The sequence below is a fragment of the Gavia stellata genome, chromosome 5, assembly GCF_030936135.1.
Source record: "Gavia stellata isolate bGavSte3 chromosome 5, bGavSte3.hap2, whole genome shotgun sequence".
Lineage (NCBI taxonomy): Eukaryota > Metazoa > Chordata > Aves > Gaviiformes > Gaviidae > Gavia > Gavia stellata.
This window is the reverse complement of record NC_082598.1, coordinates 46,662,963-46,677,860: the sequence shown is the minus strand read 5'-3', so window position 1 is coordinate 46,677,860 and position 14,898 is coordinate 46,662,963. Positions and strand designations below refer to the sequence as shown.

Below are 14,898 nucleotides of genomic sequence, written 5' to 3'. Positions count from 1 at the left end.
CCTAAATTGTCTTGGTGTTAAACCAAGCTTCTTAGGAAGCACTAACTATTAAGCTGCACAAACACAACCACTACTGACTTGCATATCAGTTATTATAGCTTAAAAAAAGAAAACCACTTCACCTTTGAACCATTTGTCTTTATTATTAGATTTTTGAGTTGTAAACACTGAAAACTGCAGTACAGGGCAAATGAAAGAAGCAGCTCCATTTATCCTTTCGTGTGAATTAGTGCATAGATTTAAAAGTTTAGGAAAAAAAAAATCAAGCAAACATTTTAGCATAAGCTGCCTTCTCTTTCTCCTTTTGGGCTTTTATCTTCTGTTTGATTCTGAGTGTTTCTGTCTGGATAGCTGCTTAAAAAGAAAATACTTGATACAGTTACAGTAATCTCTTTACATTAGGTCTCATATGTCAAGATCAGGTCACACTGCTGCAAATTACCCATATTAAATGCAGTTCTAATATACAAAATTATCTTCTATTAGGTCAGATAGTAGCAGCAAAAACCTCTTGTCCCTTACTTTGTTTCACCTGGTAAGGTAACCCGGTAGAGGAGGGTGTAGCAAGCATAGTATTGGTGCCAACAAAGAATTGATTAGCTAAAAATCTTACCCAATTAGACCAGGAAATTAAGAAAGTTAGCAAGACCCCTGTGAGAGACGGAGATGGTTCAAGAGGCATGCTGTTGACCATAAGCAGGTTACCCAGCGCACCAGAAACATCACTGCTGTATAAAAACAGGTTTTCCACCTCAGTGGGCTCTGTGCTCAATATATCAGCATTTAAGCTGTTAGAAGCCAGCATTTTAGGCATCACACTGGTATGATTTCCTACTAAATACTACCCTGGTTACTTTGTTACATTCGTAAAGTAAATCTATAAAGAAACAGCTTTATTTTACCTTTGTCTTCAGGGGCTATTTCATGAGCCTTTTTAAGATCAGCCTTAAATAAAAAAGAAATATAAATTTAATGTTCTGATGAAATGTTTAGATTAAATAAAAAAAAATTAAATATTGTGATCATTACCAATGCCTGATCGAGATCTTTTATTGCCTGCCATCCTTGAGCCCGTCTGTAGAGAGCTTTAGTATTTGCTGGATCTATTTTAAGAGCCTGTAAATTTAATAAAATTGTCACATTAACATTTTATATACTTCACAGCCTCCTATTGCTGCAAATGGCACAGTTCACACCAGCAGACAAGCTCCCCAGTTGGTTTAAGGGTAAGCTGTCAAAACATTAACTCTGTAAAAAGGAATACTATATTGTAGCACGCTGAATAGCTAGCTAATCAGTTTTAATACCACTGCATCAGAAGTGGTCTTTTGTGAAGGATCAGCGTACATGAGGATAAAAACAGAACCTCTGTGTGTGTGCACACATATATGTATCTCTCTATCTGTCAAGGCAAAGGTGTTGCTGCAGTTCAAAATTATCCTAACCTTGTGTCTCACAGTACAATTCTATATTGTAGCTCCTTCCTTCACACCAAAAAACCCTCAAATGGCATCATAAAGCAAGCATGCAGATTTCCTGTAAAGCTTTTTTTCACTGTAGGCTAGAAAGATATATACAAGCAATCCATCTCATGCTTCAGGAACCTTGCCAAGTTCCAGTCATTACGCCTTTTTTCAGCTGAATGGTTTCACTAATGTGTATGTGCCAGCTCTAAAATGACAGTATTAAAATAGGAAATACAGTGGCTGGGCAAAGAGATTGTTCCACTATTTGCTTACTTAAATTATGTTTTCAAAGTACCTCAGTTAATTGGGCTTGTTAGCTGTTTTCTTGCCTGTGAAGATTGCATTCTTTTTTCTTATTGCAGATAGCTCAATATGAGTCTTCTTTATTATTATTATTTTAAAGAATATAGTTTCTTAGTGATTAGAGGAAATCTCTTTGCATGAATGTGTGGCTTTATTAATTTCATTTTTTAACTTTAATTCGTTAATTAAGAATTACAGACATTAGATGATGCATCCAGATTTTTTTAAATCACTTCAGTATTGACTGTGCATATAAAGGAAATTACTCTGTGCACTCATCCTCATCTGTCTGCTATAAAGCCTAGAGCCTCTTCTGTGTCAAGAATTAGAAAATTAGGTGTCTGATTTGTGTACACATAGGTAGCATTCCTTCTTTTTACCTCGACCATTGTGCTTACAGCTATTTTAAAGCAAGGTTTGTTTGAACAGGTTCAGCCATTTGTAATTCCTTACTTACACCAAATAATGCATGTATTACAGATTGTTAATTTAAAATGCTTCTGGCCTTAGGAAATCATAAAAGTGTATAGTATCTCATTAACAATTACCTTGAACTGTACTAGTTAGTCTCAGGAAACTGGTGTTCTGATTAAAACACTGATACACTGTTTAACACGTGTTACGAGACGGAAGCTAAATACATTGCAGAAGTCTATTACAGCTATGGAGTTGCCTTTACCTAACAATTCTGTAATCTTAAAAAAAAGGAATTGGGGTTTTTTCCACAATGGCAAGTATTATGATTAATAATTTCTATCTAACACTTAAATGCTGTTTCAATTTTTACCGTTTTCTAGATGACAGATCTCGCATTACACAGTTTTGGTTTTTTTTCTTTCCTCATCCCCCATTTGTCCATTCTGAATATAGGTTTATGAAAGTTTTCCATGTGGTAACACCATCAGCAGACTAGAAAGCAAGCCAGCTCACTGAAGACCCCTCAAACACAGATTAGCTGAGACTCCTGCTTTCAGCATGAAGCCCTAGGAGATGCTGCTCAGGATCCCCTGCTAACAGATAAGAGCATTCTTTACTCTGTTTCCTTCAAAATTTCAGAGTTTTACTGAATTATTTGAAGTTTCCTCAAATATACTAAATTCTGTCAGTATATCTATGTCACTGTTCCTTCTTTTTTTTCTTGAATTCTATTATTTTTCAATATTTCCATACTTGTTGTTTCCTTCTTTCTTCCCATTCACTGGTTTCATTTCACCACTAAACCTACCTGAAAGGGCTTTAGTTAGAAAAGCCACTTCAATGACTAAAATACAATACCATCGAATCTAAAAGCCAGTAAAACATTTTGCTCATACTAGTCTTCCAGAGAAAAGTATTCCTCTTTCACTGAAGACAGTTTAACTCTTTGTAGTATAAAAATTAGCTCTGCAAACCAAACTGACAATGACAGTGTGCTTTTTTTCTGACAGTAAGCAACAGCCCTCTTTTGTTTGTTTCTAATGAGTTATTTCAATTTCAAAATCGTTTTAAAAAGCCACATACTGGAAAGTTAGTAGTAACTTCACAATCAGCCTTCTACTTTGTTTACTTTCAAATCATAAGCTTGTCGGAAGACTCTTTAAAAAAACTTTGTAGTTTCAGTCTCTATTTTCTATATAGGCCAGTTGTTAATGAAAATACTAAACATTAAATTTACCTCTGAACAACTTTCAATGGCTCCCTGCCAATCCGACAGTTTTAGTTTACAAGCGCCAATGTTTAAAACACAGGTCAAAGCAACAGTCTTTAACTTTGGTTTGTCTGCCTCCTCTGCCACTGCTTCAGAAGCTTCTACATACCTGCAGAAAAACAGATTTACAATGAACACGTATTAGTGTTGCAACATCCATTTTCTTCTCACCTTAGCTATCTTTCCACAGATATGTGCAAACTGGCTTCTCCAAACTGGTATTTTTAAAGCAGCTTCAATTCCGCTATTACAATTATTTATTAAACTAAATATATAAGACGTACCCTGACAAAAAAAGATGAACTCGCCCGCAAATGTTTTCCTGTAACTCCTATCCTCCACTGTACTAACAGCATTCTTTTTCTTAGACAAATGCAGTATTGTAGATGGCATGAGACCATTAGAATTTCTCTCAATGACTGTTTATTCTCAAAAAACATGCTGCTCATCAGTAGCAAAAAGTCAACACCGCCACTGCACCTTCCACATTCATGGGAAGCTTTATCTCTTCTTCAGTTCCCTCAGTAATATTTTAATTAATTTAGGCATTTATGGCTAATAGCTGAAGCTAACTTTACTTTGTAAAGGAGGGTGTTTTATGCGCATCAGTAACTCTGCCTTCTTTCCACTGTCTTCCTTCATCACTTTTTTCCTTAACTTCAAAACTGACACTGGTTCAGGACTAAGCTACATGATTTACTGCATCTCTATTTCACAGGGAAACTGATAGGTAAACCGTGTCTCATTCTTCTTAATTTACAATGTGCTAATGCTGTCAGGTTTCTATTTCAAGTGGCAAAGGTCTGTTGTGGATATCAAAGTTCTAACTCTTTTAATGGCCTACTTGATAGAACTTCTGTGGTTTTTATTTAAAAAATAAAAATCATGTGTTTGCATACGTTGACATTTTAAGCATGCCATGATTAATGCAGTCTTTGCAGATCAGTGCCTATCTAAGTTCAATTTTTGCATGCCCTATCTTTTGAGTGTTGCATGGTGTGTATAGAACTTTAGATCATAGAAATAAGCAACATTTAAATTAGACATAGTCCCAGTGATATTTCCACTTGCTGGGCATCATGCAAAAATGAGAACCAGAAGAGAGAGAAGAGGGTAAAAAGCTAAGGAGAGTTATAATACAAAACTGTGTTATGGTCAAAACAAACAGAATACACCTATAATATTTATAAATCACACCAAAATATGAAAGACTGCAACCATTCTGGAAACAAAATTAGAGCTTCCAAGTCAAAGAAATCAGTAAGATTAATATCAAGGGAGATAATAGGAAGCAATACATTTTCTGACAAAAAAGCTGTCAATTCCTACATATAAAATGAATTTTTAAAAAATGGTTAAGCAGCAATAAGACAAGAAAAAGAATGGAAGGTTATAACGGTTACTGTTAGTAACAAGAAAAAAACAACATTGCCAGATGGTTTGCTAGGTGAGTTGTACATAAGACATGGAAGATACCCCAATAAAAGCTATTCTACTCCTATCAGTTCTGGTAAAGTGTCAGCTAAAGTACACCATCCTATGTAAAGTATTAGATTTTAAGATACAACAACAGTATGACCTATAAAGATGAGCTGGAATTATCAGATTTGTTTAGTCTGGAAAAGTTACTATCCTTTCCATCCACAAGGACAAATAAGCACCAAATAGAAGCTGTCTACTAAAATTGGAAGAGCCTTCACCGGGTGTGCTTAAGAGCAAGCAAGACAACTAATTGTAAGGGATGACATAATTACACCTGGTATTTACCCAAGAAGAGGGGGAAGAAATGGACAGATACAAGACAAAGTTCCTTAAAGATCCATTCCAGCCTTTTTTCTGTATGATTTCTAAAACGTTTACATAGAAATCCTATTTACTTTGGGGTTTCTGTCGGGCTGCGATGGGCTTTTTGAGGGCAGGGGGAAATGTTGCATCTTGGGTTAATATCTGTAATTAAAAGAATCACTTTTATTCTTCAGAAAGACATAATTTGTTTGAAACCCAGTCAGTTAAAAACCTCAGCTGAAGCATTAAATATGTCTGAATTCTTCTTTCATTATTGTTACTGCTAGTTAACCAGTGATCATTAAGAAGGTAGGGATAAAGGTCAGTGTAACTTTAAAAAAAAAAAAAGTTTTAGGAGAAGCTCATATACATAAAGCAAAAAGCATGAAAAGCGAAAAGGAGCAGTATGGAGACAAAAGCAGAAAGACCATGATATTGAAGGCAAGTCTGAATTATACATGGAGTCAGGATGATGGTATGGAGCCTCAGAAAAAAAAATAATGAATTAGTAAGCATCACATTTGGGGGTACTCTCTCTTGAACTTATCAATTTCCTAAACCTACTGGTTTTTAGAAATCAGAGAAATAGTATCTCCCTCCTTTCCTGTTCATTAACTACCCTGTGTATACTATTGTGCTTTTTTTCCCAATTATGCACCAGCACAGCAAGAGTATTAAAAAAGGAGCATTTAGTCTGTTCTAAATAATTTCCTGCCTATAGCTCTTACCTAGCAATGAGTAGAAGACCTACTTGAGTAAGTAACTAAAAATCAACTGGATGTTTTCCAGATTCAGAAGGCTCTTTTTTTTAAAAAAAAAAAAAAAGAGCACAGCAACAGGCACTTTCTAAATGCACATATCATTGCTTGATAGCAGTATTAATTTGGGTTACAGGAACTACCTGATTTAATTATGATAGCCTTACCGTAAACTTTTACTATACTTTTTAGCTGCCACTGCCCAATTTTGCGATTTGAAGAAAGTATTTCCTATATTCTTTATGTCTTCTGCTATGGCCACAATCTTGTCAACCTAATAAAATAGATGAAAAATATAAAGTATGAATGTACTTATGACAGAATCTTGAATTACTTAATGTTTAACAGCAGGATCCCATGTCCATCCTCTTTCAAAGATTATTATAAAATCTCAGAATAAAAGTATTCCAATTTTAGACAAATACTAGCTTCAAACCACTCCTATAATATTCTCTACTTTATGTAACACAATAGTCTGAAAGATGAAATTCCTAATGGGTTTTCTACAGCATAAAGGGTACAAAAATACCAGAGACAACATAGCAGTTAAACTCCTTCCCCTAAATGCTGCTACCCACACAGAGCTATATATAAAGGCGTTGACCGTTATTCATAGAAAAGAAGACATGTTAACAATCAAAGTATTCAACCAAGACTGCCTTATTCCTGAGAAAATTTTGTCTTCTGCTTTTCAAAACGGTGTTAGTCACCTGAACTCTGGCACACTCTCAAACTGTAAGTCGTATCAACACAATTCTCCTTCCCTCAAAACACTTAAAATGTCTATGGAAGAAGAAAAAGAACTGCCTGTCTTTATCAAATCCATCATTTCTATTTCCAGAATGGCATACATTTCAAGTGTTAAGTTACTTTTCCAGTGGCAATAAACAGTCTATAATTACTGCTGTCTATACCACAGTTGTCTTAAGCTCTGTCAAGTGTATATATTGCCATTTGTAATACTATCAGTTTACACTTCTACCCTGCTAGAATTAATGACCTTGAAAAAAACTGATCACAGCTTGAGACCAATGTCACCATGGTTTCTGTAGTTAGTTTATACGAACAAGCTTCAAGTTAAAGGAGGCAGGCACCTGCCAACTTCAGTTCTGAACCACAGCAAATGCTATCCAAAAACATTTTCATAAGTTGAACTGGTTCTCAACAGCCAGATACAAGGAGCTTCTGTTTTCTAGGTGTAATGTTTTTTTACTATTCTATTTCTAATTCTGTATTTGGAATCTACACCTGCAGCCCCCTTTTTTTCCCCTCTCACAAAACACTGTTTCATTTACACAGTTTGTCTATTTCATGATAAAGTAAAAACCTGCAGAAGAGCTGCTTTCACCAATCTGCTCCCTAACTCTCAACAACAGGTCTTCCTTCAGTTTGAACAACTTGAAAAGCAAAATACTACTGTGATTTGAAAACTACTAGCTCTGATGTAGTAAAAATCTTTTAAAAAGGTTGATCTTTTACTATTTCTAGTGAGTGAGACAAAATCTTTTTAAGGGTGGGTATTTAAAAAGTTTCACAAAAAAGTGTGTAGGTACAACATTAAGTTAGTCATCTGCAGGATGGAGTTCTAGTAATTGCAATTTGTCACTACAGCACAAACAAAAGTAAAAAGAAACGAAGAACAGAAAAAAATTAAGTGTAATAATTGTAAGTAATTGTGGTTTTAGTTACTGGGGAAAAAAAAATCAGCTGCAATTAGCACTGAAAAAAAGATACAGTAATCCCCTCCCACAGCATTCTCTTTCCTAAAATTGAATGTCACCATTTAATCAGGACCTTGATCGATTCTTAAGAAAAAAGGCTTAGTGAACATCATCACAGACACCATGTAACTCAGATTACCTACAAGTCTTGCATTCTGTAAAGCACCTTAAAAAAAATACTTACATCTTTCAAGTCTATATCTGAATCTTCAGGAAAATCTGGATGAGCATCTCCAGATCCATCCTGGGGAACAATTCCCCAATCATCTCCTTCCTTTAGTTCTCCACATTCTGCAATGACGCACAACTGAAAAAATAAAGTGTAAATAGCAGTATTGCTTATTAAGACAATTTCCCCCAAAAAAGCCACAACTTCTGAGTGCTCTTTGAAATTCAGTAAAAATGCTTTTTCATCTGTTTTTTGGGTGCGTTGATTTCAGAAACCCATCACATCATTAGCCTATCCTCATCAAAAGGCTTTTTATCACAGAAAACGTTGCCTTCAGAGGAGCAGCATTCCAAGAACACCATACCCACACTCCACGAAGAGGCTGGAAGAGGAACTGGCAGCAAGCTGAACTGCAGCAAAACACAAGACATGGAAGTTCTACTACATTAAAGATGACGGTTCTTTCTCAAACTGCCAAGTCTTTTAAAGTTACAGACGTATTAATTTTTCCAACAAGCACAAACTGACATGACCTACACACTGACTGCGTTTCCAGAAATACAATGACTTCCAACATAAAATTCGTAAGACTTACATATCACTTAGGTAGGGTTGTGAATTCTACCTTTTACTTTTATCACCCATCCTACACTTCTAGCTGTGCATTTCCACCTTCACCCTGATAAAGGCTTCCACCCTCACAGCTGTGTTGAATAAATCAATTGTTTGTGCAGGGGAAATTTACAGCAAAAGAGCAAAAGCCTCTTAACAAGGACAGTAAAATGGAAATGAACACTGTTAGTAAAAATAACTGGTTAACATTCAATAGTTCTAAACATTACACCAAGCATTTAGAAGAAATCAATATACATCATATAATGAAGAATAATCACCATCCCTAGGTGCTTTGAATTTTGCTTACCTTAGCAGGATTTTCTCCTTTTACTTCAACGTTTTCTAATATTTTAACTACACCCATTCCTTTGATCACTTGGCCAAACACCACATGTTTCCCATCCAGGTGAGAAGTAGGCACCGTTGTAATAAAGAATTGAGAGCCATTAGTACCGGGTCCTGCATTTGCCATGCTCAGCAGCCCTGGTTTATCATGCTGCATTGGGGAAAAAAAATCACAATTAACATATCAAAGATCTGTTATAAAACCATACATAAGATTCTGTAAGGCTATTAATATATATAGCAAGGATAGCCATAATGACAACTTGGTAAACCAGACAGTTACATACAGTTGGCAACTACTTCTACCTATCGTGACTGAAAAGGGCAAATTGTCCAGCTCTGCATCTTTACTTGCCACCTAGCAGTCTAGCAAGCAGAGCCACATGTGTGACTTGATGCTGTAAAATCTGTCTGCTTCTTGTACGCTCAATCCCCTGCACAGCTGCTGAGTTTAGACAGATCACCTGAGAAACATGTGAAGTTCCTCACTGGATTATTCAAGACCACTGGCCTCAAGAAACGAAGCAAAACACCACTTAAACCAACTTTAATGTTACACTGTCAAGATGGGTATGTATTGTGAATTTTATAAGGGCTACTCACACAAAGTATGTTGTAGAACTATGGGTTTTAGGGGACTGTGGTCTTTATTATTTAAAGGTTGGTGGGGTTTTTTTAACTCCTTCACTTTTCTAGAGAGACAGTTTTTATTCTGTTGGGATTTTTAACCGTCTAATTATTTTGGCTTATGCTACCAGGCCACAAACTAAAAAAAAAAAAATTATTCAAGAGCTCAACATAAGAAGATACTGTTTAGCTTGCTTCCCGTAAGTACTTTTTCCTTCTTTGAAATAAGAATTATCTTGCTCCATCACACAGATTCTTTCATTTTCACTTGTACTGCAAAAATGTATTTTTCATATGTGTTGTGAATCTCTTGTTGTTAAACTGGCACGACACAGTCATTAAGAGATTATTCTCCCCAAGTTGATCTGGTTATTATGTGTAAGGAACTCTGTTTAACGTAAGTCCAGGTGAGTTCTTCAACTCATCCTTGGCACGTTGACAATTTTTGTTATAGTTGAGCAGTCAGAGAAGTACAGAAATGGGGATCATCTGCATTCCATTCATAATTACCTCCAGATCTCACTTGACAGTACAACCAAAAAAAGTAATGATGATACAGTCTCCTTCTTCAGGGAGCTAGAGATCCTGTGACAAGGACCAGTGCAGAAGAGTAACTTTAAGCAGCAGTGCTATGGGCACCACCATAGCGAGTGTCAGACTTCAGAGAACACCTCTCACAACTGTAATTAACTCTATGCTGAATGCTGGAGCTACATTTCCAGCTATTGCTCCAAACTTGGTCATGGACTTTGATGCCTGATTAGTGGAGGATTGCCATATTTTCTTTTCCTAAAATACTGTTTGGAGGCAAGCACAATTGCAGCCAGGGCTTTGTTTTAACCACAGGACAACGATGGCTGTAAGTTTTTTAGTCAGTGTTGTTAAGGAGTCATTCATATGCTATCACATAATAACATGATACAAAAATGGTTAATGCCAGTGCTGAGAATTGTTACCCTTACAACAGTGGGCGTCCTGGCTGTTGTGAGGGGTACTTGCAGAACATGTCATTTTTGTTGTTTCCAGGTAGTATTCCCACCCAGGTTCAAGATGCGATTACTGATAATTCAAGCACAGGGGATTTTTTCCAGCCACAGAGCCCTTTATGTACAACTGAGAACACAGATGAGCACTTAGAACAATTATTATGGTTGCCACTTTTCTCCAGAATAGCTAAGTCTGCCAGCCGAAAAATGTAAGTCACAGTGTACAGGTGCTGCTTAAATTTGGAGATCTTCAAACACTGTATAAATTTTAGGCTTAAGGTACACAGACCTACTGTACAGTATGGTGAAAAGCAGTCTTCTACCCTTTCTGGAATACCCATTTTTAAAGAAAGGTAGAACTAAAATACTTAGGAAAAAAAAAAACATTTAAAAATACAGAAGGCAAACATTTCTTCTTCAAAAGCATAAAAAAGAAGTCAATCTTATGTCAAAAGACAGACCCTGGAGGCATCAACTGTGTTTGACTTCGATGACAAAGAGAAGCCTGAAGAACAGTAATGGACATTTTGAAGGTTATACCATTGCAAAAGAAACAAGAAAAAACACAGGACACATCCCGCGAAAACTGTTGTTCAAAAATTGTACTTGTTAAGTTGTGTGTGTAAAAAGCACATGTACCTGCAGTCTTCCTGGTGTCACTAGATGTTGATTTCGAGGACAAAGACCTTTTTAGAATTTCCTACTCTCACAGCACAGCTCTCTCCTCTCTTCCTGCAGCTGGGCTGACAAAAATGCTTGTGGGACTGGACTAATGGCTGCTAGTAATGAAACGGTGAGCTCTGATACAGGAGTGGGAATAAGTAATGGGAGGGGTAGGAATTTCTGCCACCAAAGCCAGCATCTCTTAAAATGACATGCTCAAATCGAGACCTTTGCGTATTCAAAAACTTGCTTTCTTCACAGCACATTTTTCCAACATATTGGGTGAAAAAAAGCCATTCACAAACAGCTTTTTACTTCTCATATCATTGAAAATAACTGTAGTGGGGAAAATGCTTTCTTTTGTATTTTCCTTTGAATTAATTCTGCAATTTACCATGGATTCCCCACTTCTAAAATAAGAAAGGTATTTCTCATATCTAATCTTATGAATGTTATTAGTATAGGGGAAAAAAAGCATAAAATCCATTTAATGCTAACATACTATATATGCTTCAGAGTGACAAAATTTGCCTTTTTTTTAAAATAATATCCCTACTTCAATGAGAAGTAAAATGTTTTAAATTAATTTCTGATGGTGCAATTAAAAACAAAATTTAAACTATGGTTGTCTTTGAATGAGGTTGACCTCATTTTGTATGTATTCATACATGTATTTGTTTTGTATTCAACAAAGACTTTAAGGACAAACTAGTTTGGGGCTTTTTTGCTGCATTCTTTCCACAGCTTAAACATACATTAACCTTGGACTAAAGAGCGCTAATTCTGAACCTGAAGAAAAATAAAAATCACTGAAACATCAAAAACTGAACACAATTAGTATTTTCAGTAGAGTACCTTATAATGAAAGTTTTCATCTTCAAATTTTTCACCATATATACTTTCTCCACCTGTGCCATTTTGGTTTGAGAAATCTCCACCCTGGACCATGAATTGCTTTATAACTGTAAAAGAAAATAATTATAAAATACAGCAGCAAGGCAAGAAAGGCACGAAGAAAAACAATTCAGAGATGAAGACCAATCCCTGTCACGAGCACCTGCACCTAAATAAAACCGAAACCCACCTTTTATTTATCAAGTCTCCTCTAAGTACTCCTTTTCAGTTAAGTAGTCATCACTTGATATTTAATCCTTTACCCGAAATCCATTTCAACCCATTCACAACTCATAGTAAACTAGTTCTACTATTACAAACTTACTAGTAAATTTTTAATTTACTATTGTCAATGCATGGTAAAAGCATATAGTCATTAGGAGGATCAAAAAGTTAAAAACTTACCTTCAGTCAAGTTATTTCTTAAATAAGTGCTCCAAAATATTATTTAACATTATTTCCAATACTGATAATGGAGGACTTCTCTTACCAACAGGAAAACAGAGGATTTCATAGAACTTACTTCTGTGGAAAGGACATCCTTTATAATGGAGAGGTTTTCCAGTGGTAGGCCCTGTTCCTTTCTCTCCTGTACATAACGCACGGAAATTTTCAGCAGTTTTAGGCACAATGTCGGCAAATAATTCAAAGACAATGCGTCCAACTGAAATGACAAAGAGAGAATGAGACATATTTTTAAGTCCCGTCCTTGGCACGGTGATGTGTTGAGTATTACAGGGCAAAGAAAATTAATCTTTCAGACTTTATTATTTTTATTTAGTTTACTATTAAATTTACATTTTGGGGCTGTTCCATGGCAATCACTGGCAGAGTTACATTAGGTGTTTAGCAAGGTTATTACCAACAATGAATTCCACTATCAAGAATAACTTAGGGGGAATAAAGACAGATTCTGCCAAAAACTACCAAAAATGCCAAATGCATTTTCTGCCAAAAAAATGTGCATGGGAAATCACACATATACTGAAGCCAAATTATGTATTTTAACATGCATACTTATTTTGTCTATTTTAACATACATACGTAGGTTGTTCAAGCAAAAATAGATATAATTTAAAAAGACTGTTTTGCAGAGACTTTTATTTGATCAAAAAGCTTATGCCAAACATGTACACAAACCTTACTCCTCATTCTCTTAAACCCCAATTTTACTAAGACAAAGTAATACTTAGCATCCATATGAATAATGGCTATTTACAGTTACAGATGCTACAAGCAATCGTTAAATCTAAAAATGTACAGGTTTTAACTAAAGGAAGTGAAACCGGAGCAGCTAACAGATCCTGTAAGAGTCGATAAATGGATTCTGAGTCAAATTCTCATCTTTTCACAAACTGGCTTCTCGGAGAGCTATTTCTCACTCCTAGCAGCCGCCATCAGTTGATGCTCCTGTTTTCTCATCAGCCTCACGGTAAATTAGTTAACATAACTTCACTCTACCGGAAGCTAAATGTAAATACATTAATTCTAATTAATGCAGGAATGAAAACAAATTAGACAACTGAAAGTCAATAAACGGCAAATCATCTTACAGACTTTCTTCTCTCTTTCGAGTAGCAGAACGAATAAATGAGACAATACCCTGACAAAAGGCAGCATCTCTCTTCACCCATGAAAATTCTGAAAACCTATGCTTTCAAGCAGTACCCCAGCCTCCAGGGTTTTGTTTTCTTATTTCCATTTTGCTCGTTTGCCCAGATTTTTGAATGACCTCTGGCAACGCCGGCGATGCCAAGAGAACGAGCGCGACCGCCAGTTTGCCCGAGCTTTTACCTCCGCGGGCCCCCACCGCCCGGCGCACCCCAGGTCAGGCCTGGCACGCCGCGGCACGTCCCCAAGGCACGGCGGGGCTGGGGGGGCACGGCTCGAGGGCAGGAGTCGCAGCCTGACAAGTGGGTCGCTCCGATGGCGGCCGAGCTCGGCACACCGACAGCACGTGTGCGGGAGCAGGCCGCCGCCATAGGTACGCCGGGGACCTGTAGGGTGCGGGGCACTGTGCCAGTCTGCTACTCCCGGTAGGGCAGGGCTGTACGGCAACGGGTTGCAGGGGGTCACCGATGGCCCTAGATGTACCTGCTCCGCTGCACCCCCCACGGGTACTTCCCTCGGCTGGGAAGCCAGGGGGAATGGGGTGCCTGCGCAGCCATGTTGCCTTTCTCTCGATTTCCTCGGGCCTGTTCATTCTGGCGGGGAAACCTCAGAGGGAGCGCGCAGGGCCCCGCGGGGAGGCCCCGTCCCGCCCCACAGGAGGCCCGTTCGCGGCGGGGCCATGATTCTCCTCTTGCCCGGCGCCGGCTGTGTGTGCTCGCAGCCCGCGGGGACAGCGCCCGGCCCGGCGCGGCGCCACCGGCGCCCAGTGGTCCCTCCCCGTCGAGAACCTTTCGCCCCGCGGCCCGGCCCGGGCATGGGCCGCGCCGCTCCCGGCCGCTGCCTGGCCCGGGCCCCCCCGCCCCGGCCCCGGCCCCACCGCGCGGGTCTCGCCCGGGTCCCCACCACAAGTGCCCCTTCCCGCCCCCTCCCCACCTCTCTCGCCCCCGATGTCCACATCGAAGAAGGCGCGGGGGTTGCAGGGCTTGCTGGGCCGGGCGAGGGGGGACGGGTGCGACATATCGCAGCTGCCCGTTGCCGCGCTGGCCCCGCCTGCTCGGCCGCCCGCGATTCCGGCCGCCGCAGGGTCGGGGCCGCTCCCCGCTCCTCCCACCGGCGGGGGCGGGCGGGAGGGGGAGCGGGCCGCGGCCGCCGCGGGTAGAGAAACCTGTCCCGGGCCTGATGGCGGCGCGGGCCGTCGCTGCCCGGCGAGGCTGAGGGAGCGTGGCCGGGCTGGGCGCCTCGGCCGGCAGCGGGGGGGGGCGGCGGGT

General features: G+C 38.9%; 1 protein-coding gene across 1 annotated transcript; it reads right to left on the bottom strand.

Annotated features, from left to right (window-relative positions):
- Positions 1-38: 38 nt before the first annotated feature.
- PPID (peptidylprolyl isomerase D) lies at positions 39-14,656 on the bottom strand. The gene is made up of 10 exons (XM_059818201.1): positions 14,564-14,656; positions 12,543-12,683; positions 11,981-12,087; positions 8,812-9,000; positions 7,905-8,027; positions 6,167-6,273; positions 3,424-3,565; positions 1,030-1,116; positions 903-945; positions 39-351 (listed from the first exon to the last, which is right to left on the bottom strand). The coding sequence occupies exons 1-10, from the start codon at positions 14,646-14,648 to the stop codon at positions 263-265; spliced, it is 1,113 nt and encodes a 370-aa protein (XP_059674184.1). The 5' UTR covers positions 14,649-14,656; the 3' UTR covers positions 39-262.
- Positions 14,657-14,898: the final 242 nt, after the last annotated feature.